The sequence below is a fragment of the Balaenoptera acutorostrata genome, chromosome 13 (assembly GCF_949987535.1).
Source record: "Balaenoptera acutorostrata chromosome 13, mBalAcu1.1, whole genome shotgun sequence".
NCBI lineage: Eukaryota > Metazoa > Chordata > Mammalia > Artiodactyla > Balaenopteridae > Balaenoptera > Balaenoptera acutorostrata.
Genome location: NC_080076.1, coordinates 55546810 through 55574191, shown reverse-complemented (window position 1 = coordinate 55574191; position 27382 = coordinate 55546810). Strand labels below are relative to the sequence as shown.

General features: G+C 38.7%; 1 protein-coding gene across 1 annotated transcript; it reads right to left on the bottom strand.

Annotated features, from left to right (window-relative positions):
* Window positions 1–877: 877 nt before the first annotated feature.
* Window positions 878–27263, bottom strand: CLUL1 (clusterin like 1). Its single transcript, XM_007191585.2, has 8 exons — window positions 27190–27263; window positions 26229–26347; window positions 24912–25060; window positions 20134–20301; window positions 17779–18211; window positions 13787–13924; window positions 5106–5320; window positions 878–1066 (listed from the first exon to the last, which is right to left on the bottom strand). The coding sequence occupies exons 2-8, from the start codon at window positions 26332–26334 to the stop codon at window positions 878–880; spliced, it is 1398 nt and encodes a 465-aa protein (XP_007191647.2). The 5' UTR covers window positions 26335–26347; window positions 27190–27263.
* Window positions 27264–27382: the final 119 nt, after the last annotated feature.

Genomic DNA, 27382 nt, shown 5'->3' with positions numbered 1-27382 from the left:
AATTGTAAAAATATCAGAAAATGGAAAGGTTTTTAAAATAAATCATCCATTTCCCATTGTAATTCCTGACAATCCTTTTTATTTTTAATGCAGATTTTAGATTTTTTTGATCATTACATTTATAGAGTTTTGTACTCACTTTTTTTTTTTTTTTTTTTTTGACCAAATGTCCTAACAGGAACCAGTATAATGTGGCAATTTTGAGTCAGAGAGAACTGAGTTAAAATTTGGCTCTACCACCTGCTGACTTGAATAATTCATTTAACCTTGGATCCTGAGTCTCAAGTTCCCTTTCTGGAAAATGGTAATAATAATATTTACCTCACAGATAGGCTTAGAATAAACCCTTGTTCCAGTAGTTGTCATGTTATGATTTAAATTTTATAAATATCTTTAATGGTTTCATAAGACTTACTGAGCATATTTAGCCATAATCTTTTAACCATTTTCTTGTTTTTAGATGTTCAGATTGTTTTTAACATTTTAAATAATTTTGCAAATATAGATCTTGGGGTAGGAACTTTTATTCAAATTTAGATTTATTCCTTCTGATTGATTCCAGAAGTGGAATGAATGTATCAAAAAGAAACTTTATGACTCTTGATATGTATAATTGAATAGCTTTTCAAAAAGGCAAAAACAGTTTACGTTCCCGGCAATAACATATGGGAATTCTCATTTCATCACATCCTAATCAGGGTTTTTTTTAATTCGCAAATTTAATAGGCAAAAATTGCTATCTTGTCTTAGTTTTCATGTCTTTGATTATTAATGAGGTTGAATATATTTTCAAGGTATTTTAAAACTAGTTTTGTCATTTTTCCCTTTTATAAATCATCTATTCCTGTTGACAAGCATTCCTAATCAAGCACTCTGCTTACCAAGATTTAAAATGTTCCTTAAAATGCTGTACAGCTTTGGCCAGCATGTAGCTAATGAAGTTAGAACTCTCAGCACTTTCTTCATGAGGGATGGTGAGTGTGAAATTAGGGGAAGCCAGAATGCTTACGTCTGTCATCGTTACATCTCGTTTGGAAAAATTTCCTTCATGAATACCTGGAACTACCTAAGAAGAAGGATTATACAACAAAAGATTACTAAATTCCAGCACACATTCAGCATTAATTTAATACCACATTAGTCAGGATAGGCTAAGTTGTGCTGAGGTAACAAATTAGCCCCAGCGTTCCAGTGGCTTCTTATAGTTTATTTTTCACTCATGTTACATGCCCATTACAAGGACTCTGAACCACCTAGATGCTCAGGACCCTGGCTGAGAAAGGAACATCATCTCACATGTGTTGTAGCACATGTAATAACGCATGGCTTTCTTTACATCCTCAGCAGAGAAAGAGAATGGATAATCACACACAGGCTCTTCTCTATCTCAGTCTAGAAATAACGCTTTTCATTTTTGTTCCCATTTCATTGGCCAGAACTTAACACATGGCACCACTTAACTGCAAGAGGAGCAAGAAAGTGTGAGTGAGCGGATGGAAGATTTGGTGAGCGCTACTGTCTGTGTCACAAATATTAATGTGATGCACCAAGTTTTGTACTGAGTTTCCACAGGAAATTTACAATTTATGGTTGTATGTGTGATTTTTGTAAGAACCAGTCATCTGAAATGCATGTCGTTTACTTTCTCAATGAGTTCTCAAGGGCATATACTTTGATTTTAATAATTTAAATGAAACTGTAATGACATGCAACTTGATGTAACCTTAAGAGAACTATTTTGGGGCTTCCTTGGTGGCACAGTGGTTAAGAATCTGCCTGCCAATGCAGGGGACATGGGTTTGAGCCCTGGTCCGGGAAGATCCCAAATGCCGCGGAGCAACTAAGCCCGTGTGCCACAAATACTGAACCTGCGCTCTGGAGCCCGTGAGCCACAACTACTGAGCCCATGTGCCACAACTACTGAAGCCCGTGCACCTAGAGCCTGTGCTCCGCAACAAGAGAAGCCACTGCAATGAGAAGCCCGCGCACCGCAACAAAGAGCAGCCCCTGCTCGCCACAATTAGAGAAAGCCCGTGCACGGCAACGAAGAACCAATACAGCCAAAATAAAATAAATAAATTTATATAAAAAAAGAACTATTTTGAAAATGTGTTCAAATAAATTTCCCTATCAAAAAAACTAAAGCAGAATATTAAGGAGCCCAATTAACACTGGTGACTTCTTTTCTTTCTTTCTTTCTTTATTTTTGGCTGTGTTGGGTCTTCGTTTCTGTGCGAGGGCTTTCTCTAGTTGCGGCAAGCAGGGGCCACTCTTCACAGCGGTGTGCGGGCCTCTCACTGTCGTGGCCTCTCTTGTTGTGGAGCACAGGCTCCAGACGCACAGGCTCGGTAGTTGTGGCTCATGGGCCTAGTTGCTCCGTGGCATGTGGGATCTTCCCAGACCAGGGCTCGAACCCGTGTCCTCTGCATTAGCAAGCAGATTCTCAACCACTGCGCCACCAGGGAAGCCCTGGTGATTTCTTAATTCTAGTTTATAAAGCTAACATAACTTTCCCCCTTTTCATTTTGATACATATAACACACATAAAAACTGCATAAAGCGTTTACGTCTAGTTCAATAAACAATTATAACGCTAACATGTAACTACAACCTAAAAAGCATAACTTTTTTCACCTGCTGGAATTTGTATATTTTTTACAAAAGATCCCTCTTCAATATGTGCTGTTTTATAAATTTGCACTTTCCATTACATGATGAACTAAGAGCTGTTTAAAGAAAAATAAGTTTTACAAGCGGTTCAGCAAAGTGGTTAAGTCCAAGGATTCTGAAGAAAAGCTGTTTGGCCTTGAATCTCAGTTCTACCATTTACTAGCTGTGAGACCTCAGACAAGTTGTTTAACTTCTCTGTACCTCATCTGAAAAATTTGTAAAACAATCATACTCACCTTATAGGAACACTGAGTATTAAATGATCTAATACACGGGAAAAGTTCTTAGAACATTGCCAGACAAATATTGAGTGCTCTTTAGTGGTGATTATTATTCGAAAAATGTATCATTGAAAACCATAATTTTATTTTCTATGGAGTTTTTTGTATAGAAGTGTCTTTGTTGTCAATATCAAAAATTTTAGTTAAATCAGTTAATGTTACTCAGAGCCACTAGAATGGAAGCAAATTGAAGCACAGAATGGAAATCCTGATGACGACAAAAACCGTTAAATATGGGCTCTACTTTTCTAAAGATTTAAAGCACTGCTAAAATTTTTCTTAAAATTTTATTCTTTCCCTCATTCCTTACAAGAATGTTTCCTCTTTAAACTAAAAGTCTATATTTGTGAGAATGATCAAATATATCACATTATTTTATTCTCCTAGGGAATGATCTATCTAATGAAGTAATAGAGAGTCAGCAGGAATTGATAGTGGCTTTCAAAACCTTTTGACTATGGTCTACAGTTATAAACACATTTGTCATCATGACTCAAAAACACACGTCTTAGAAAACAAACTTACGGTTACCAAAGGGGAAAGGAGGCAGAGGGATAAATTAGGAGTTTGGGATTAACAGATACATACCACTATATATAAAATAGATAAACAACAAGGACCTAGTGTATAGCACAGGGAACTACATTCAATATCCTGTAATAACCTATAATGGAAAAGAATCTGACAAAGAATGTATATATAAAAGAATATATTGACATATGTATAACTGAATAACTTTGCTGTACACCTGAAACTAATGCAACATTGTAAATCGACTATACTCAAATAGAAAAAGAAAAAAAACCACATCTTACATATAAGTTATACACATATATAAACACACATCATGGAAATGAAAGTTCCATGACATATGCATCTGACTTATTAAATGCAATGCACTCTAATATTTTTTCTTCTAGTGTGTCCTATTCTGCTTTTGTTTGTTTGTTTAATGTGCTGGTTGTGACTCTCTAAACTTATCTCTCAAACCACAACCTTGTACCTTGAAAGAGAGTGAATCACTAGGATACAGAATGTCTTAGGTCACATTGCCTAGAAGCAGAGCCTGAGATTCTGACACAGTTATTTATTAAGGGTGCTTTCAGTAAAACTTTTAGGGGGATGAGGCGAGCAAGATAGAGAAGAGGGAGAAGCTAATCTGGGAGGTGGCCTTCAGGTGACCTCCAGCCTCAGCCTGATCCTGCAGCGAGCTCTGGAGCATAAGTGGCCCCAAGGACAACCCTTTGGAGAAGGTTTCAGGGGTGAGCAGTTAGCAGCAGCACCAGCTGGAGTTGGTAAAGGGATCCCGGGGGACTGTTAACATTACATGCTACACAAAATATTGCACCTTCAATTGCTCTGCCGGTGATTTTTGTATCTGGGTCTTTTTAGGAGCCCACCAATACCAACCTCATCAGAAATCACTTGTCTGGTGCATCGTATATTAATGTAATACGGTGTGTGGTAGGGGCGCATCAGGGAAGAAATTCAATCACTATTTTATGTTATGCAACAGGAGTTATTGACTGCAAGTGGGAGACATGGTATAAGTGCACCTTAAGATGGCAATGTTTATATGTGAATATTAATATATAACTGTGTTTAATTTTCAAGGTAAGTCAGTAGCTTGTTGTGTCAAAAGCTAATGAGAGCTATAATTTACAGAGCTCTTGTTTTGGATAAGGAACTTATACTCATTGCTTTACAGACATCCATTTTAAGGTAGCTATTATTATTCCCATTTTCCAGATGGAAAAACTGAGGCCTAGAAAGATCACGGAACTTTCCCAAACTTATTCAGCTGGTAAGTTTCAGAGTCAGCTTTTGATCTCAAGTTGCTTTACCTGAAAGTCTTCTCCCTTAAAAACGACATTGGCCAGGTTTCTTCATGGTTACTTGTATCAGCACTATAGCTCTAAGCAGATTAGCCATCTCTGGATTAGAAAGTATTTTGTGTTTTAAATTGGTTTTCTTTATAGAGTTTCTTGTTTTCTAAAGACCATGCACAAGTCAGCCTGAGTACAGTCACAATGGAAGTATGACTATCCTTCTAGGGCCTGTTTTCAAATTCAGATGTAATTAATAAGTAAATTAACAGAAAAATCAATGTATGCACACTTAGTCTCCATATCTGCTCTTGAGTCTCTCCATTACCTTTATGAAATTGAAGATGTTCTCAGTTCCTAGGGTCTGGTTTGCCAGTTCTGTCACCCAGCCAAACTGCTCTCTCATCTTCTCCATCAGATACGTGGTGTCCTCCAAGTGATGCTGGGTCATCAGGAGAACCTGGGCATATTGCTGATTGGATATGTTGACCAACTCAAGGGCCTCATCTACTTTTGTGTATAGTTTAGGAACATCAGGACAGTCTAGCAAAGAAGAAAGTAACATGGTAAAGAAAAAGGTATGTGGGACTTGGAGTTGGTGTTGTGGATTTAAGTCCCAGCCCTTAAGCTTTCTACTTCTAGCCTTTTGACCTTGAGTGAGTTTTCAGCCAGGTACAATGGGCATGAATGAAATAACACTGCAAAATGCCTGCTCACAGGGCCAGCACACACTGAAGATTTAAAATGTTCCTTTTCCTTGTCTTCCTTTCCATAGTGTCTCTGAAGGTCATTAGGGCTGCTCACTTATACTCTGATCAGGACACATGGGAGATTGCACTTCTCTGCCACCTGGAAGTTGAGCGTGGCCATATTCAAAGTGACGTGTCTTACTGCTGGAGGAATCGTTTAAGAATGGTTTAGGATTTATCACCCTCCCTCCCCTGACAGTGGAACTAGTTTTGCCCCATATGGTGGAGGCTCCATCATCCTGAGTGAGGAGATGTGCAGCAGAGCTCCCATGCAAGCTGTAATTGACAAGACAGAGAGAGAGAAAGAAACCTTTGTGTTTACAAGTCACTAAGATTCTGCAGCTCTGTGTTATTATTGCACAACAGCCCTTCTGAACTGAAACAGGGTTAAAGGAATTTATAGAGCTGTGCTGATGAGCATCTTGATACTGTGTAAAGATTATTTATCTGCAGACTACAGACGTGTCTATGTGTTAGGGCATCTGGGATCATAAGATATTGTTATTGTAGAAAGAGAACACAGGCTCTTTCGACTATGTCTTCTGCTGTTTACTAAGAAACCATGCCTTCAGGAAGATAGGGGTGGGGGAGAATCCATCAACCAGAAGCTAGGTGATTACCTCATCTCAGGTCTTAAAAATCAGTTTATTGTTTCTTTTTGAGATGTAGATATAATGCAAGATCCTCCAGCCTTCACACTTTTCCAAAAATTGTGTTGGGATCTTCAGGAGAGGGAGACCTTTGTACTTGCAGGTAAAAAAATTTGCAATAGTGTACATTTGAAAATAATTCAATAAAATATTTTGAAAACAAAGACAGTCACAGTTAAAAAGATACAGTATACATTTGAAAGGAGATCCAGATATTCTTTTAAAATGTCTTCATTTGCAAGTTTAGAGTTGTTAACATTTAGAATAGTGGTGTAGTTTTGGTTTTTTTTAATTATGGGGGAAGAAGGTGGTGACTTCCCTCATGATCTTAGGCAAGGAGAATTTTACAAGGGACACTCATTTACTCTTTTAGAGAGTGGAAAAAGATTTCCCTAAAATAAAGGTGAAACTTTGTGCAAAACACAATCGCATGAGAAAGGAAAAAGTAAAACTATCTCTATTCATAGACGACATAGTCTTGTATACAAAAAAATCCTAAGGAATACACACACACACACACACACACACACACACACACACACACAAAACTATTAAAGGTAATAAATCAGGGCTTCCCTGGTGGTGCAGTGGTTAAGAATCTGCCTGCCAGTGCAGGAGACACGGGTTCAAGCCCTGGTCCGGGAAGATCCCACATGCCGTGGAGCAACTAAGCCCGTGTGCCACAACTACTGACACCCGTGTGCCCTAAAGCCTGTGCTCTGCAACAAGAGAAGCCACCGGAATGAGAAGCCTGCGCACCTCAACAAAGAGTAGCCCTGCTCACCGCAACTAGAGAAAGCCTGCCTGCAGCAATGAAGACCTAATGCAGCCAAAAATAAATAAATCAATAAATTTATTTTTTAAAAAGTAATAAATCAGCAAGGTTGCAGAACACAAGATCAATATACGCGTATCAGTTGTATTTCTGTACACTAACAATGAACAAACCAAAAATGAAATTAAGAAAATTCCACTCACAATAGCATAAAAAGAACCATATGCTTATGAACAAATTTTTTAAAAGAACTCTAAGACTTGTATTGAAAACTAAAACACACTGTGAAAAAAATTAAAGATGACTTAAATAAATGGAAAAACATCTATTTTCATGAATGGGAAGACTTAATATTGTCAAGAGGGCCATACTCCACAAACTGACCTATAGATTTAATGCAATCCCTATCAAAATCTTAACTGCCCTTTTTGTAGAAACTGACAAACTGATCCCAAAATTGACATGGAAATGCAAAGGATCCATAATAGCCAAAACAATCTTGAAAACAAAGAACAACACTGGAGCACTCACACTTCCCAATTTCAAAACTTACTACAAAGTACAATAATCAAGACAGTATGGAATTGGCATAGGATAGATATATGGATAAATGGAAGAGAATTGGGAGTCCAGAAATAAGCCCTTACTTTTGCTGTCCATGGATTTTCAACAAGAGTGCCAAGACAATTCTACAAGGGAAAGAATAGAGTTTTTCAACAAGTGAAACTGAGACAACTGGATATCCAATTGCAAAAGAAAGAAGCTGTATCCCTACCTCATACCATATACAAAAATTAACTCGAAATGCATCACAGACTTAAATGCAAGAACTAAATATATAAAACTCTTAGAAGAAAGCATACGCATAAACCTGTGTGACCTTGGATTGGGCAATGGTTTCTTAGATATGACACCAAAATAAAAAAAGAAAAGAAGAAATAAAGTAGACTTCATCAAAATAAAAAACTTCCATGCTTCAAAGGACACCATCAAGAAACTGAAAAGACAGCACACAGAATGGGAGAAAATATTTTCAAATAATATATCTGATGAGCGTTTGGTATCTAGAATATGTTTAAAAAAAAAAAAAAAAACTCTTACACTCAACAATAAAAAGACAAATAACAAAATTAAAATATGGGCAAAGAATTTGAATAGATATTTCTCCAAAGAAGACATGCAAATGGCCAATAAAAACATGAAAAGATGCTTGATATTATTAGTGATTAGAGAAATACAAGACAAAATCACAATGAGATACCACTTCACATCCACTAGGTTGGCTAAAATAAAAACGATGGGCAGTAACAAGTGTTGACAAGGATGTGGAGAAATTAGAACCCTCGTACATTTCTATGGAAATGCAAATGGTACATCCACTTTGGAAGAGAGTTTAGTAGTTCCTCAAAATGTTAAACATAGAGTTACCATATGACCCATATATATTTCATGGTATATGCCCAAGAAAATTGAAAACATATGTCCAAACAAAAACTTGTACACAAATGTTCATAGCAACATTACTCACAATAGCCAAAAAGTAGGAACAAACCAAATGTCCATCAGCTAATGAACGAATAAACAGGATGTGGTATATCCATATAATGGAATATTAAGCAGCCATAAAAAGGAATGAAGTTCTGAGAGATGCTACAGTATGGATAAACCTTGAAAAAATTATGCCAAGTTAAAGAAGTCAGTCACAAAAGACCACATATTGTATGATTTCATTTATATGACATACCCCGAATAGGCAAATTCAGAGACAGAAAGCAGATTAGTGGTTGCCAGGGGCTGGGTAGGGGAAAGGGGCAGGGAATGGGAAATGACAGCCAATGAATATGGAGTTGCTTTTTGGGGTGAAAATGTTCTGGAATTAGATAGTGATGATGGTTATACAACTTTGTGAGTATACTAAAAAACACTGAATTGTATACTTTATGGTATATGAACTATATCTTAATGCTGTTACTTAAAAAAATACACTCACATGATCTTTGGGACCCACAGTACCTTAAGGCATTTTTTTAGTCACCATATAGACATGAGAATGAGTGTTTCAAGAAAAGGAACAAAGAAAACCCACATTTAGCAGGTGTCTCTTATGAAATGTGACAATATGCATCCATTAGCTTTTGTTGCACAACAAACAAAAATTTATTATTTCTCATGTTTTTGTGGGTTGGTTGGACTACTCTTATGTCTGAGCTGGCTCAGCTGGGGCTGGATGGTCTAGACTCTCACATTTTGAGGGTCTCAGCTGGCATGGCTGGGACCTCTCATCTTCCAGAAGGCTAGCCTGGGCTTGATCACGCAGTGGTGGATAGGCTTCCAGTAGCAAGAGAGGACAACTTTAATTCACAAGCACATTTCAAGCCACTCACATTTGCCAATATCTTGTTGCTTAAGGACAGACCCACAGCCGAGCCCAGATTCTCAGGTTGAAAAAACAGACTCCAGCTTTTGATGGGAGGAACTGCAAAATATTGTGGCCGTTTTGTCTTTAATCTAGTGTGCATGTATCACCTTCTGCCTATGAGAGTTTCCAGTTTATACCTGTGGTTGTCAAGCACTTATTAATATTGCCTACATCACTTTCAAAAGAGATCCAGTTTAGGGCTCCCCTGGTGGCGCAGTGGTTGAGAATCTGCCTGCCAATGCAGGGGACACGGGTTCGAGCCCTGGTCTGGGAAGATCCCACATGCCGCGGAACAACTAGGCCCGTGAGCCACAACTACTGAGCCTGCGCGTCTGGAGCCTGTGCCCCGCAACAAGAGAGGCCAAGACAGTGAAAGGCCCGCGCACCATGATGAAGAGTGGCCCCCACTCGCCGCAACTAGAGAAAGCCCTTGCACAGAAACGAAGACCCAACACAGCCAAAAATAAATATAAATAAATAAATAAATTTATTTAAAAAAAAAAAAAAAAGGAGATCCAGTTTAATTGATAATTATATGGTCTCATGTAACAGAAACTGGGCTGGAGACAGACATTCCTTGGTATAAATTCCATGTGCCTACCTCCTATATTAAGAAATAAAATATAACCCAAACAGATGAACCCCCACCGTGACCATTCCACATCAAACTCCTTTATCTTGAAACTACTATTTTGAATTTAGGTGTATACATCTAGTACCAGTAACTGGTATGGGAAAAGAGTTACTTACAGTGAGTCCATTTAAAATTGGGACCAAAAATGTATGGTAAATAATGAAAAAAAATGATTTATAGTGTTTTGGAACATATTTCATTTATCTTATATTTTTCAAATATAAGATTATAATTACAGCTGTATGCTTAGTCTTAGAACAAAGAATGAGTCAAATGTTGATAAAAGAGGCAAAATCATTGTTTGACAAAACATACAAGAGTTGTTTGTAAAACACTGGAAGCAACTTAAATGTGCTTCAGCAGGAGAATGGATAAATAAATTGTAATGTGCTTACACAGACTAACATACAACAATGAATTTGTGAAATTAGAACCACACGCATTCACATGACTAAATCTCCCAAACTATACTGAGTGAAACACCAAGGTGCAAAAGAATACATAAGCGATAACATTTATACTATTAAGAAATATTATCCAAAACTTGGAAACAATGCAGAAGAAAGGCTGTGTGTCCTTTCAATGTCACATAAAGTATTGTCTAAGAGGTCCACCCAAAGATTACTTAATTCTCTAGGGAAATGATCCTTTGTTGGATTTACTATTCACTGTTGATTCGGGCCAGACTCCCCGAAATTAGATATAAATTACAGATTGAAAAGTTGCAAATAATTTTTGTCTAGTAGAGACATAAATTATTTTGATCTGATAGAAATCATAACTGCAAAAGTTACAGTTTTATTGCCCTTCAGTACATTAACTAGTTTTATATCTAACTTTGCAATCTTACTTCCACATTCTGTCTATCCTTGACAGTAAATACTTCAGTCTCTCCTGTACTCCTTTAAACCAGCTTAATCACTCTGCTCATTCCCTTATTAATGGAATAAATCAATCTTAACATGCTCATTTTGTACTTGTATGAGTCATATTTTTAAGCTTAAAAGTTATACTTTGACAATATAAAAACTAAAACATGTAAAACATTGCTATGTATGGTATATGTGTGTATGTGTGCTATATATAAACGCATATGATAAAAGTATAAAGAAACACAAGGAAAACAACCAGGTCCTACTGTATAGCACAGGGAACTATATTCAATATCCTGTGATAAACTATAATGGAAGAGAATATGAAAAAAGAATGTATATATATATGTATAACTGAATCACTTTGCTGTACACTAGAAATTAACACATTGTAAATCAACTATATTTCAATAAAATAAATTTTTAAAAAAGAAATACAAGGAAATAATAAGCACCATATTCAAAATAGAAGTTTCCTACTGTGTGGGGAATATAGTCAGTGATGGTGACAAAGGTGGTTAAAAGTTACAAACTTCAAGTTATAAGATAAATTAGTACTAGGGATGTAATATACAACATGATTAATATAATTAACATTGGTATATGTTATATATGAAAATTGTTAACAGAGTAAATCCTAAGAGTTCTCATCACAGGGAAAAATATTCTTCTTTCTAAAAAATTTTTTAACTACATGAGATGATGAATGTTTACTAAACTTACTGTGTTAATCATTTCACGACGTCAAATCATTAAATTTATAAGTGCTGTATGTCAATTATATCTCAATAAAACTGGAAGGAAAAAAAAAACCCAAAACGCTTTCCTTATAAGGGGATAAAGAGGATGTGATGTGGAAGGGGCACAGCGGGGGCTTCATCTATTTTGGTAATGTTTTATTTCTTCATCTAGTATCAGGCACATGTGTTTTTATTATTTTATTCTACATACATTTATCATAAAATATAAAAGTTTAGATTGTATGGGAGGGCTTTCCTGGTGGCGCAGTGGTTAAGAATCTGCCTGCCAATGCAGGGGACACGGGTTCGAGCCCTGGGCCGGGAAGATCCCACGTGCCGCAGAGCAACTAAGCCCGTGTGCCACAACTACTGAGCCTGTGCTCTAGAGCCCGCGAGGCACAACTACTGAAGCCCATGCGCCTAGAGCCCGTGCTCTGCAACAAGAGAAGCCACAGCAATGAGTAGCCCCCGCTCACCGCAACTAGAGAAAGCCCGCGTGCAGCAACGAAGCCTCAAAGCAGCCAAAAAAAAAAAAAAAAAAAAAAAAAAAAATTGTATGGGAGCACATTAGGACAGCCTTTCCTCTGTTTTACCTTTGCAGCAATCAATTTATACTGCATGTATACTGTGTGACTTGATGTATACTGATTATCTGATGTGTTTATACTGTATTATCTGATTTCTTATATATTGTCTTTCTTTTTCCAGTTTTGTTGAGAAATAATTGACATACATCACTGTATAAGTTTTAGGTATACAACATGATGGTTTGGCTTACATATTCACAATATATTCTGAATTGATTGCTGTTGTGGGTTTAGTTAACATCCATCATCTCATACAGATACAATAAAAAGAAAAAAACATTCTCCTTGTGATGAGAACTCTTAACGATCTACTCTCTTAACCTTTCTATATATCACACAGCAGCTTTCGCTATAGTCATCATGTTGTACATTACAGCCCTAGTACTTATTTATCTCGTAAATGAAGTTTGTACCTTTCAATCACCTTCTTCCAATCACTTCCCCCCCCCATCTTCTCTATTATCTTATGACAATCAGGGAGAGATTATTCTTCAAAGCTTTTAACTGGAAGTTAAAGGAAGTTAATGATACATAGGTGGCATGTTTGAGTGGGACAATTTTTGTAAGAGGTCAGTATATTAGTGTATATTTTTCTCTTGTAAAAACTTCTGTTGTCTGTATGCAACCTTGTAACTGTGACTTGAAAACCAAACACTTGAATAATGAGAATCATCAGTACTTCAGACATTTTATTTAATCCTCAAAACACCTGTGTGAAGTAGCTGTATTAATTTCATTTTCCAAATGATGAAACAGAGCTGCAGAAAGTCACCCAGGGAGCAATTCTGAAGAAATAAGACCCTCACATCTGCTCTAATAAAAAGTTCCAGTTTATATTCAATCTCTTGCTCCAAATCTTAGCCACATTTTTTAGAATTTCCTTCCCTTAGGGCTTTGGCAAGGTAAAAAGCAGAAGCACAGGAATCAAAAGCTCTTCTTGGATTTTGCAAGAAAATTTGCCTTCAGACCCTAGCGGTTGGGAAATGACTTCAGCTGGGGAGGGGAAGGGACATGAGGGTCGGAGGAAAGGGGGAAGGGCCGGTGGAGAGAATTTTTCACCTGGGGAAGGAATGAAAGCCGCTCTTGGTCAGATCTGGGAGGAGGCGAAACGCGCGCTGCTCAGGGCTTGTGAGAAGTTACTATCTGTATTTAAATACTAATTAGTAATTAACCCACCATCTGGAAAGAGTTAATCCCACTTGAAAAAAAACTTACTTGGCTAAAAATTTGCTTACACATTTTGAAGATTTCTTCATTGGTGGTTTTCTTTCTCTGCAGTAAGAAGGAAGAAGTTGCCCTAATTTGCTCAGAGTTCTCTTTTGCACACAAGAGTGTTCGCTTGGTCTTTAACCATAAAAATTTTTCACGGGAATAATGAGGGAATTTTTAAAAGGGGAAAAGTAAGTTGACCTACCTTTGAATAATAAACATTTATAAACCTACCCTGAGCACCCCAGGATGGCAATGAGCACGCCATAAAGAGCTTGAAGGGAAGCAAATGAATCCACGATGCTTGTAAAAGTGAGATTTGTGACCTCTGACCAGAATACAATCGAAACCCTGAGAACATAATAATCATTTACCTTCCCGTAGGTAATCCTGACATTTTTGGCATCTTGCGTGAAATTGGAAACATTCCGACGAGTTCTGGCGAAGTTCTGCGCGCAGCCCTCGGCCCCGCACAGGCAATGCCGTCCTACTCAGGCCGCCGTGGGCGGAGTCTGCAAGTAACAGCATTTTCACATCAGTGTCGTTAGACAGTTTGAACTTTAAAGGCATGGATAGAATGTCATTTCTCTTTCTAACCAGCACTTGCAAAATCTTTGTTCTGTATTCAATCGTAGGAGTGCATACTGGTGCAACCAGTTGCTAGGACAATTTGGCATCTATTAAAAAGTGCATGTATCCTTTAATCCAGCAGTCTCATTACTGTCATTATTACTCATCATTACTATTATTACTACTTGCTTCCCCCAAACCCCACTCCCCACACAGAGGTTAATGCATATAATTTTATTTTCAGGAAGGAATCATGAGGAATTATTCATAGTAACTCTATTGGAAGAGAGACTTGATGGGGTGGGAGAGGGCAGCTTTCATTTCTTTTGTTCCTTTGTATATTTAAATTATTTTAAATTTAGTGTGTCATTTTTATCATTATTATTTCTGATATCATTGGGGTTAACGAGATAGGGAATTGTAAGCCACTTTTCTCTTTGGGCTTCTATTAAAATTTTTTCTAGTAATTATTTTAATTTTTTCAAGCTGTAATTCGAATGTGTATTGGAGTTCCAGAGATATTGGAAATGTCTGTTTCTTAAACTGGGTGGTAGGTATTTATTACTATTCTTTTTTGCGTTTCACATATATAATGTTATAAACAGTAGGTCAAAGATTTAGGAAAACATCTAAAGCAGATCAACTTTTAAGAAACTTTTTTTTTCCTGGAATAATTAACCATCCATATAAAAATGATGATATAAAAAGAAGTCGTCCAACAGCAAATTGACAGTTCCCAACTGAGTGTTTCACATTAGGAAAAATTTGTTATTAATTTTTAACCTGATGATATTCTGTTATATTAAATCCTTGATGTTAAAAAATGAAACATTTCGAGATAAATTGTGAAGTTTACTGTGACTTCCCTGGCGGTCCAGTGGTTAAGACTCTGTGCTTCCACAGCAGGGGGGCAGGGGTTCGATCCCTGGTCAGGGAACTAGGATCCTGCAGGCCGCGTGGCACAGCCAAAAGCAACAAACAAAAAATGTGAAGTTTATTGTTTAAAAACCTACGAGGCATTTGCTAGATCATCTGGTGGGTAAGGCAGCCATCGCCTTTGTTGAATGGGAGTCATTTTCTCCCATTCCCTATAGATTTAGTGGCATTTCCTCTCGCCCCAGAGAACCCCTGTGAGTTCTACTGTAGAGCAACTCTGCATTATGTGCTGTTAATTTTGTCTTCTCTATTAGACTCTGAGTCCTTTGAGAGAAGGGATTTGGTCTTGTCATTTTAATCTTGTCATTCTTCCATAACTTCCTCTGTCATTTCACTTACGATATGGTAGTGTAATTGTTCACTGACCTGTTTTCCTTTCTCCGGACTAAACTCCTAAAAGTTAGAGGCTGTGTCATCTGTGTCATAATCATTGCTTATTCACAGCATCTAGATGAATACCTGGTATATTCAAGGATGGCAAATTGAGGGCTATTTGAACCAATTCCCCATGCTATACTCATGAGAGTAGCCCATAGCCTACCTTCGGCCATGCCAGAACAGAGCCTGAGGACCCTTCTAGGCAGTTACTTCTAGTAAATCATCTACCTTCCCAACTTGCCTGTTTACCCCCTAGGAAAATTAAGGACAGCAAAATTCTCCAGGGCAGGATTAAAACCCAGATCTCCCAGCTCCCAGCACCCAGCACTGTGTGAAGCTACTACACCACAGTTTTATTGAATGGATCTCATCTATTCTCTCCAGGGATTTGTAAGCCAAGTGAGGACAATTGCAAAACCTATCTTATTCTGTTTCAACAGATTCAGCAACTGAAGTCTAGAAAGAACAAAGTAGGAAAGAAATTCTTTCATATGGAGACTAAAATGAAACAAAACTCGATAAAATTAAAAAATATATTAAACAAGATATTTCATATTTTTATCACCTTTTTCCTTTTAACAGTGTTCATTATTCAATTTTAGCTACTTTTCTAATTTTGGCTCTTAGGATGATCATGACAAATAAAGCCTATCTGTGAAGGCTGCCAGATACATAGTTTACACTCAGAAGATATTAACCACTGTAATTGACAGGAGGCAGCTTTCCTATTGCTATTGTAACAGATTCCACAGGTTTAGTGGTTTGAACAACATAGGTTGTTTTACAGTGCTATAGGTCAGAAGTCCGAAGTGGGTCTCAGCGGGCTAAATGAAGGTGTTGGCAGGGCTGTTCTTTTCTGGAGGCTCTAGGGCAGAATCCATCTCCATGCCTTTCCAGTGTCTGGAGGCCACCACCCTCCTTGGCTCCTGTTCCCCTTCGTCTATCTTCAAAGCTGGCAAAGTAGGGACAAGTTCCTCTCATGAGGCTGTCTCTATTGATTCTTTTCTGCCTCCTTCTTCTACTTTTAGGAGCTCTTGTGATTTCACTGGAGCCACCTGGACAACCCCAAATACTCTCCCTATTTTAAGGTCAGCTGTTAGCAACCTCAATTCCATCTGCAACCTTACTTTCCCCTGCTGTGTAACCTAACATTTTCACAGGTTCTGGGGATTAGGATTTGGGTATCTTTGGAAAGCTATTATATTATTCTGCCTACCGCAAGAGGCAAAGGTTTATTCTCATTAGGTGGATTTTCTAGGGGCAATAGGTTTATTCCTCACCTACCACCAGTCCGGAAAAGTGATGGAAACCACACGCAAATACCCCACAGCCCCTGCCTGCCCTATTTTTGATAAACTGTCCTCATGCACTCATCTGGGAAGAGAATCTCTCCTCTGTTGAGCTTGCTGTCTGGTTAGGGTAGGGACACTGGAGAGAGAAGAGTATAAAGGTGTAACAAAGGCTTTTTTTGTTTGCTGTTTTGTTTTTGTTTTTACTTTCTGCACGTGCAGGGGACCCTGGATCTCCAGATTATCACTGAGGTGACGGTGGTGCAAGGAAGGAACTGACTAGTTTAGATTCCTCATGTAAGTGGGATATAATATTTGTCCTTCTGTGTCTGGCTTATTTCACACAGCATAATGTCCTCCAGGTTCATCCATGTTGTCACAACTGGCAGGATTTCTAGAAGGAGCCCGTTTCATTTTTTGTTAGAGAAGAGCATCCCTGTCCTTGACGTAATGTTCCATAGAGATAAGTCCAAGGAAACACAGATTCTACCTGTGGCCCACACGGCAACTCTCATTTCTGAGATGCCGGCTCCCAGGCCCTCCACAGAAGCCCAAAGAAGTTACCTCCTTCTGCCTCACAACTTAAAGCAGCATTGCTTTTTCCAACATGGAATATCAGAGGGCGTGAGTGGTATTGGTAGAAGGCGATTATTATCATTTACAGAAATTTCTACAGTCTTGGGTTTGTCTCTGAGTATTTTCTCTGGTTTTGTGCATACATGATGTGATCTAAGGGATTACAGTAGCGATGCAGAGGAGGTCATGGAAGGCACTAAATGTGACCTGGTTTTACATGGCACTAAGGTTTCTTCCCAAACTGGGAGTTGAGGAGACTGGACTGATTTTAAAGAAACCCCATGATGTTCAAGCAGAATAGAGCCAAGCATCTGCCTGAGCTTTAATAAAGGAGGCAACTGTCTTTTTCAAGTTCTCACCTTACCAGCATTTTCTTTCTCAGCTTTGAAATTTTGCTTTAGAAATAGAGAACAGCCCCACAGAGCTCTCAACAAAGACGGGAGAAGGCTAGTGTTTGGCAGACCTCAAAGCTTTTTCTAAGAGGCTGTGAGACTTTGATTATCCATAAACCATCACTCTCAGAAACATTGTACAATGACTTAGAAATGGCTACCATTTCCAAAGTTAAATAAAACTCAACTTTAGCATAGATATCTAAATAATCTTTTAATACTTGCCTTTGTCTTGTTTTGATAAATCCTCGATTGCCTTCAGCATCTCAGTAACTGTTGCACTGACACTTTGATAAATAGAGAGACTGAAATTGCAAAAGAGCTGGAAGAAGCTGGGAATGTCCCAGCTTTGCACAGGATGTGCTTTTTTTGCTGGCTCTTTGGAAAAAGCTGGAAAAAAGTAAGGCTCCATGAAGTCTGTATCTGACATGAAATATGATTGAAAAGCCTGGTCAAATTCTTGCTGCATCTGTTTGAAGACGTCAAAACTCCTGTTATAGAGAAATCCCACATCCACAGTCAGTTGGCTGAACATGTTCTCTATCTGGGTCAGTTGTGCATCTTCCTCAACGAACTTCTCACCGATGGGAAGGTCTTTTTCATTATCTTCATGGAAAGGAAACAGAAACTGATATATCTTCCTGAAAAAATGTTCAAGCTGTGGGGTGGGATGGGGGACAGAAATGAAATAAATTAATTTTCTTTTGGACTATTTTTTTATTGTGAATTTTAATGTCAACTTACAAGTAGTCATTCCAAATCAAGAACAGTTCTGGGCAAACTAGGAAAAGGTGATCCACTTTAAGATAATTTATTAACATTCATGTACCTGGCTTTGACTTTGACTATGGAAATAGGGTCTAAAATTCCTCCTGGTTTCTGTTTGCCTACCAAGGCCTAAGAAGGCCAAGTTTTCAATATTATTGACAAGCCACAGTCCTGATGTACTGGTGGTGGTTGGCATGCATGGTTTTAGACTGTGCAGCCTGAAAACTGTGAAGAAGGCTCTTGTCTTTCACCTCTGTCTCAGTGCCTTAGTCCTTTTTTTTTTTTTCCTTCAGTGGCATGCCATTCGTGTCTTTATGCTCTCCTCTTTCTCATCTCATAAATTAGTCCACGGAAAAGATCAATACATTCACACTGAACTATAGATGCTTCATACAGCTAAATAGGTTACTTCGGGATGTTACATATTACCAGTGATCAAAGCCCTCCTTGGCTGTAGTCAAAGGAATGAAGCTGTAATTATAGAATTTCCTATTCAGGGGGAGATCTTCCAGCAGTCACACCATGTTCTACTTCATCTATGTGACACATAAGTTCATGCCAGAACATAGTTGCCCTTCTATGATAGTGACATGACCCTGTTGTATGTTTTGGAACGTAGCAACCATCGAACATCACTGTGGGAGCACTCCCCACCCCTGCTCAAGGGCTGTTCAGAGAATTCTCCAGGGATTCTTAGAGGACTCATGCCTTTCTCAGAAAGTAATCTGGGTGGATCATCTGCCTCTCCCTCTGCCAGCTTCTGTTTACCTGAACCCAGCCACAAGAACGAAACTTTAAAAGCCCAAGAAGTTGTCATAAGGTCACACAAAAGGCACATATAGGAATGGTCCCCAAAGCTCCTGACTTCCAGCCAGTGCTCAATCCAGTATACTCTGGTATGTTAGAGAGTGGCTATAAAAATAGAGCAGATGCAATTAACAGTGGAGGCAAATTAACTTGGCATATGAATTATCCTAGGGGTTGTTCCTTCTGTAATTGGGGATGGCACTGCCAAGCCAGGAGCAGAGTCTGATTACTGCATGCTCTGGTATGGAGAGGGGAATTTCTCTGCGTTGCATACTCAGCCCACTTCTTGAAGGGGAAGGGAAATTCAGGCCAAGAGAAGAGGAGCCTTTTATGGGTCAGAGCTCATCCTATTCAGGTCACCACCCTCTGTGATTCCCTCTGCCCAGAAGAGAGCCAAAGGGGACAAAAAAGAAAACATGCCAGTCCTACAGGACGTGCATGGATTGGGGTAAAGGGGACGTGAATGTGGGCACGTGTGTGCACGGGCATGTGTGTGCTGCCACAAGAGGGCAAACCCATTGAAGGAGAGACTCAGGAGGCAGAGGATGCCTTCAAAGGCTTGGCCTCCAGAGAAAACATTAAAGCAGGTTGAAATCAGAGACTATAGTACTATTATTCAGAATGCAATTCAGCAAACACTTATTGAATGCCTACAGTGCTTAAATGAAGGCAGATAAGATATGGTTCCTGCCCTCAAAGAGCTTACAATCTAGTGGGAACATGTTCATAAATAACAAATACAAGGCAGAAAGAGTCAGGGTATTTCTGAGAGATACACACAGTGTCCTGAAAGGGAGGGACAAGCCCTGGATGGCTGTTCTAACTTAAAAATTATATATCCACAAGTGATTCATACATAAGCATGAATGCTAGATTCTAGGTTGCAAAAGGCCAATATCAGATCATCCATATATATTCTAAATATTAACATAAGTTAATTTTTAAAAGTAAGCTGAAGCACGTACCTTAAGAACTTAGAAACCTTGAGCTCTATTTTTCCCTTACCTTGTTTTTCACAGAAGACCAACTGTTTTGGCAGGTTGTATAAAATCTCATGCAGTTACTTTCCAGGCAAGATTTGCATTCATCCCAGGAACCTGTCAAAGACACCTGGCATAGCCTTTCTTCCTCTTCTAGATGTTCTTGAACTTCATCCGTAAGTTTCAGGGCCTCCTAATTAAAAAGTAGAAACACACACCTTATTTCCATTTCATGACTCTATGTGTTGTACCTTAGTTGATTTCACTCTTTACAAAATGTGCCTATTCTAAACTAAACCTCTGGGAATTCCCTGGCTGTCCAGTGGTTAGGACTCCTCGCTCTCACTGCCAAGGGCTCAGGTTCCACGATCCCTGGCCAGGAAACTAACATCCCACAAGCCCTGCGGGGCGGCCAAAAATTTAAAAAAAAACAAAAACAAAAAATACTAAACCTCATTCCTTCTTCAAGCCCTTAGCGTCTGACAGATCTACCCTGAAGCTTTCTGTTAACTTAAGAGAAGAGCACTGCTTGATCTCTATTGAAGACCGGGCAGTTCTTATCCACCTGTTCATTCATACAGTCAACAGCTATTTATTGAATGCTTGCTATGGGATGGACATTAGCTGCCCGTGGGTGAAGCAACAATGAAGACACAGCCCCTACTCTGCTGAATGACTGTAATTGATCTGTTTACTTGTCTCTCTTCACTTCTAGTCCTTGGAGGATGTGGAAGATGGGTTTTTAAGGCTTACAAAGTTGACACATTTATTTCCTTCATTTATGCTGCTTTTAATTTTTGTATGTTCTTAAACACTGCAAGGAAGCACAATTCTTGTGTATCAAATCAAATCTTGTATATCAAATTCCTGTGGATTGTATATCACAATTCTTGTAGTGAGTTGCATTCTAATGGCAAAGGTGCTGTATTCTGAGGGGCTTCGTTCTTCTCATCCATATTCCAAGCACTCCCCCTTGTGGTGCCTGCTGTACTCGGCCAGGTCCCGCCCAGCAGAAGCGACACATGTCCCTGAGAACGTCAGCCCTGCCCCCAGAGCTCCCCCCAGGCCAGCCCCACGTAGACCCCCCGCCTCCCTGCAAGTGTGGGCTTCTGCAGACCGGCTCCCTCCAGGCCTGAGAAGTAGTTCAGGGGATTTAGGGGAAAGCCTCAGAGCGGATGGCGACTCCCTTAAGTGAAAAAAAACATGAGGGAGCACAGTTTCTAACACCAATGTAGTACGCACTTTTACCTACAGTAAAAGAAAAAGAAATCACCCTTTCCTGGCATATTAAGTCCAAAAAACACCTGGGCACTGACAATCCCCCCACATCTCCTCTGCAGGGCTCAGATTTTTCAGCTGCCCTCATGGCAGAATCCTGGGGCTAAGCCAGGTGTCATTTGCTACATCCCACATAAGAAACCTGGCAGGGCTCCAGTCTGCCAAATGCACCTGGTGATCCAGACAGGTTTAACTTGTCTCTTTGGGCTTTGCAGAACAATTTTGGAATCCTACAACTTCTCAAGAAAGGTTGCCTCACCAGGACAGGCAACAGTACTGCCCAGATTTTCTCAATCAGTCTTTTAAATATTCTGCCCATTGTCACTATAAACCGAAATCCCAATATTTCCAATTACAAACTACACTCACTGTGGACCCTTGGGCAAATTATTTAACATCTCTGAGCCCCTGTCTCCTTCTTAGCAAATAGGAATAACTGTAGGATCTACTTCTGAAGGTTGCATATTAAGTGAGATGAGCAAGCAAGGCACATAGTCCGTAATCATCTGCTTTCCTTCCACTCACCTCCAAGAGCGTAACAAGAACCAGTGACCAGATCACATGGCCCAAGTTTTGGTACTGAAATGTTGCCATGGAGGAAGTAGGTCTCTGGTTTAGGAATGCCTTGTCCATGCCTTCTGCTTCCCCCTAAATGTCCCACCCAGCGATAGATTCCATACTTAGAACACTCTTCCTGCACTTCAAAGTCCCACACAAACCTGGATGGGGGTGCGGGGCGTGGAGAATCACTTGAAGCTGCTGTAGGGTTTCCCACTTTAGTAAGAGCAAGTTTCAGATGCTCCCACTAAATATAAATAGGGAGAAGCTGACGAGGAGGATCGAGATTACACTGGATCACCTGAGGATGGGATGCGTTTTATTCTGGGAGACTTGGGGGCACCCACCCCATGTTTGTCAATTTGTAATTCGTGTGAAGTGTCCTTTGTTTTAGATTGAAAATAATTTTAGGGAGGGAGACTCAGGGTTAAACAGGTTTTTCCTTTTTTAAATGAATTTTTAAATGAGTACCCAAACCTTAAGAGTATAATTCAATGATTTTTTAAAAAATAAAATAAGTAGGTCTTAAGAAATAATAAAAATTCTACTAGCTCCTGGGATTCTTCAGGGTCAGAAATGGAACTAACACTTGCTAACCTGACCCACACCAAGCATTCTTTCCATAGTATGTGCTCCCTCCTTGGCTTGCCAGGAGGCCCGGGAAAGGGAGAAAAACAGAAAGTCACTGGGTCTTCCACAGGCACAGCACCAGTGGACTTTCTCCTGGGTCAGTCATGACAGGGTTACAACATTGTAAAGCAACCATACTCCAATAAAAATTAAAAAAAAACCCCACAACACATTAATTAACATCTCGAAACTCAGTTTCCTTAGCTGTAAAATGAAAGTGATGGTTTACTCAGATGTTGGAAGGACTGCAGGTGATAATGTGTTTTATAAAGGGCCTGTGAATGATATCTAGTGTGGTTATTCCCGGTGGCCAGACTCACAAGCCCACCAGGGAAGAACACAGCTAGGGGGGCTTCCACATTTTCCTCATGAAGAGCTGGTTTTCATTTCCTCAAGGTCTTTTGATCTCTGCCAAAAGGGAGGAGGGCTTCCAGCTGCTGGTCAAGCAATCTCCTTTCCTCGACAGGGACCCTGTGTGGTGCAGGGAGAGGGATGGCTGCAAAATCAACCAGCTGGTGACAGGCTGACTACAGCTTTGGGGTCCCAGCCTGTGATGTAGCCCTGCTCCAATGGGTCAGGGGACACCCAGTGGCCACCGTGAATTCCAGCAGCTCCGGAGCTTGGTGACCCCCAACTTTATAGGTCTACAGGTCTAGGTGTAGATCAAGGTCTAGAGAAGAGATATTAGAACTTGTATTTGTGTTTTTTAGATTTAAAAATCAACTATGGGGAGGAGAAATGGGGAGTTGTTTAATGGGTATAGAGTTTCAGTTTTGCAAAATGGAATGAATTCTGGAGATTGGTTGTCCAATAATGTGACTGCCTTTTTAAAAAAATATTTATTTATTTGGTTGAGCCGGGTCTTAGTTGCAGCTCGCCAGTCTTAGTTGCAGCATGCGTGTGGGATCTAGTTCCCTGGCCAGGGATCAAACCCGGGACCCCTGTATTGGGAGCATGAGTCTTAACCACTGCGCCACCAGGGAAGTACTGTGAATGTATTTAATACTATTGAAATGTACTCATAAAAGTGGTTAAGATGGCAAATTTTATGTTATGTATATTTTACCACAATTAAAAATGCTTTCATGAAAATAAAATTTAAAAGTAATTTACTCCCAATTTTAAAATTTAAAATATTTTCCAAATTATTTTTGTTATAGTTTTGATATCCTCTATAAGGGTATGTTGGTAAATAAACTTAAAAAATTTTTAACTGTTCTGAGTGTCATGTTAATGGTTAATGATATTAAACTATGAGCCATGCAATGTCTATAATTTAGAAATGTATTGAGCTTTATACTGTAACATATGAACAGTTTTTAATATGGCCCATAGACATTTGAATATTGTATATTCTCCATTGATAAGATACACAGTTTGGACAACAACTATTAAGTAAAGGTATTTGAATTAAAAAAATTGATGAGGCTGATGTACTCTTTCACATGCACTGGTGCTTGTGTCAGGCCATTGTGTGTGGCCAGCTGTGCGTGAAGACCCTGCGGGAGAGACACTGGTTGCCTCTCTCTGTTCGCTTGGAGCCAATTGCAATGACTTGCCATTTAAGAGGACTCAGGTAAATGTTGTTTTTTAACTACTTTTAACTAAACTAGCCCTCACTAAATGAACAGGAGGCTTTAAAAGTTTCTTGGAAAAAACCCCCAGCAGATTAAAAAATATGAATAACTTAAGCTCAGGTAGATAAGAAGCAAATGGCAGGGCTGCCACTTTTTCATTACAAGCTCTTTGGCCTTGTGTCAGTAAAGATATGATGATCTAATCAGATTTGGCAATAAGCTAAAAAATTTTCAAAATATCTAGATTATTTGAAATATGGACTTACATCTACCCAAGCTAATGATGATCCCTAAGTGCATTCTGTGCCTTGAGATAGTAACGGTAGCAATTCATGTGTCTAATTGAATAAATAAATTAAAATGCATATATTCAGGAGTGGATGCTGACAATAATTATGGTAATAGGGATGGGAAAGAAAAAAACTTTGGAGGCCACTGATGTAGCCAAAAACTCCCAGACACTTTTGACACAATATCCCAACTCAAAAGGCACCAATAAAGCATTTTTAAGAAAGCAGCACTTCCCAAACAGAGCCGAATCCCCCAAATTCCCGAGTTTGGAGTCCTTCGAAGGCCTAATCTACAAGGAATATGTTCTTTGAAGAAATCTGAAATTTTCTTCAAACTCTTCCTCCAATAAGGGCTGCTCTCCAGAAAATCTATGATTAGGGTAAATAAGTAATTCCTCCAGTGCACTCAGACATGCACTATTTATGGTCCAGATATAGTTAAGGACAGGTGTGATTTCCAATGACTGTACCTGTTTTTCTTCTTTGCATTTCTTCAGGGTTCTCATTAGTTTGCTATGTTCCTCCTCTCTTCTTTCCATCAGGATTTTCATTTGCTTCATGCCAGTCAAAGCCTTCTTCACCTCTTCATCTATATCTATCTCCTCAGCCTTGGAAAAACCTAAAAGATTACAATGTAGTTGTAGTTTTTTCCTTTGAGAGCTGATCAGATTACAATGTATCAGAATACAATGGGTTCACCAACTTTTCATGTTCCCCCAGCAGAGGCTTAATTGTTTTTTTTTTTTTTTTTTTTACAGCATCAAACTTTGAAAGCAGATCACAATGATTTGGGCTGTCAGCTGCCACATGGACACGGCTACCACCCGGGTGATACCTTCTGTTCCTCACTTCTGAACTTCTAGCCAAGTCAGAGTTCATTTAACCCCATTCTTATCATTTTCCTCAGGGCCTGTTTTCATTTATCCAATTGTTTTTCTTTCCCTTAAAACTCAAGTGTGTTTATATTAGAAGAAAACATTGAATTTTCTTCACAGACAATTTATATTAAATGCCCAACTGGGAACCTTAAACAGAGTGAACAATTTCCTTTTCTTTCAGCTTCAGTTACCTTCCCAGGAGGCATAAAACCTAGAAAGCATCTTGTATAATGCAAGATTCTTTAATAACCTACTGGACATCTCTTACACCCCTTTAATAAGCCTTTAGTGAGTATGAAATTCATGGTTTGTCATTCTCTCTTCACAATAGCCAATGTGGCTGCCAAAGGAGCTTAATCTGGCCTCCAAATTTAATTACAGATCCCCAAAAAGAAACGTTTAAACTAATTTCTTTTCCTAACTGTTAAGTACTCAAAGCATATCTCATCAAGCAAAGGCCACAAGTTAATGAGCACAGACCAACCAGATTCAATGTCATTATAACCCATTCTTTCACTATCTCAAGAATAACTGCATGGATTACTTTAATTGTTTAAATTTTTCAAATGCTAGAAAAGAATTTCACTGTTCATTAAAACTGTGCTCAGAGGACACCAAACATCTGGATGAGACCAAGCAATGCAACCCAAAACGTTGGCAAGTTTTATCTCTGTGATGGCAAACATCTGGATATGTGGACCGTTCTCAGAGTCGCATTTGGAATTTTCTATTTTTATCCAGATGCTTGGCGTCTTGTCTACTTGGCTTAAGTGCCTGGAGAACATCTCACCGTGAAACTAGAGGGCATCCTGAATACGGTTATCTCTCAACTGTAAATCACCGTAAATGCCAGCAGGACATGCAAACAGGCAAACGGGACACAGCGCAGATAAAGAAACAAAACATTACCCTTCAGGTCTCCATGGATAGCAGTTTTGTCCTTCCAAGTAGGTGCACAGTGACAATCTTTCAACCACAGCAGATACACAATAAACACCAAGAGTGGCAGCTTCATGTTTCCGCTGTGACTGCAAAGGAAAAATAAACCTGCATCAAATACCTTAGGTTAAGTCAGTTTCTACTGGCATCAATTGAAAACACATGGTGATCCAAAGCATTTTTCTGTCAGTTTTTCTTTATGACTTTAGACAATGTATGCTGATATGGCTGAGACATAAGGAAACCTGAAATCTAAATAAATTTTTAAAAAAGACAACCCAAGTCCCTATTTTGTTTACATTCTTCCTGACAGTTAAATAAGGTCATCATCTGAAGCATTTGAAATTTAGGGCAACCAATAGCATGGATCACAGCCCCATAGAATCCAAACTGCATTTTATTTCCTTGTCAACAGTAAACATCCCCAAACACATAATTAGATATGTCAAAGGGACTGTTTTTTTCAAAATTCAGAGCCCACAAGTAAGTTTTAATCTAAATGGCTTGCTACTTATTTTTTTATGAAAGCAAAAACCCCTCAGATTTTTCTCATACATCTTATAAAGTCCATCAGGATGTATGAATCATGCACAGTTAAATTTGTTTCTTCTCAGATAATAAATTTCCTTTTAAATTTAATTTGATAAATATTAGTTGCAAACATTCCAAATAAAAATGTATGCTTTCATAAAGTTATATCTATAAAATAACTTAGATTATCTTAATTCCTCCCAAAGGGGATATTTATCTGCTTTATGTATATTTGTTATTTTGAAAAAAAAAAAACTCCATTATTTAATCAACATTTGGAATATCTTTTAAAAATACTAGTAGTTACAAAGCTATCACATTTTATATCTACGGTTATCATTTGAACTAGTTCTCTTTCAATTAAGACCCTATTTACCAAATGAAGTTTTAATATATTTACCACCAACTTTGCAGGCTCTCCCCAGTGAGGTTGCCACCAGCTTCTGGAAGGATCTTCACTTTTCTCTGATTTAATTTTTGTCTGTGTCAGGGATTTTGCCTTGTTCTATTTGATGACACAGTTCTTAATCCTATTAACCTAACATTTTGAGATTAAGAGTATGGTTTAAAATGCGGTAGGGTTTAGAAAGAAA

What these genes read in the sequence shown, in the direction of transcription:
- CLUL1 (XM_007191585.2), bottom strand. Translation starts at nt 26,334, where the DNA reads ATGAAGCTGCCACTCTTGGTGTTTATTGTGTATCTGCTGTGGTTGAAA. An exon ending in AATGCAAAGAAGAAAAACAG is followed by an intron (nt 20,302 to 24,911) that starts GTACAGTCATTG and finishes CTTTTTAATTAG; the next exon opens with GAGGCCCTGAAACTTACGGA. An exon ending in TCAGGATTACCTACGGGAAG is followed by an intron (nt 5,321 to 13,786) that starts GTAAATGATTAT and finishes CTTCTTTGCTAG; the next exon opens with ACTGTCCTGATGTTCCTAAA.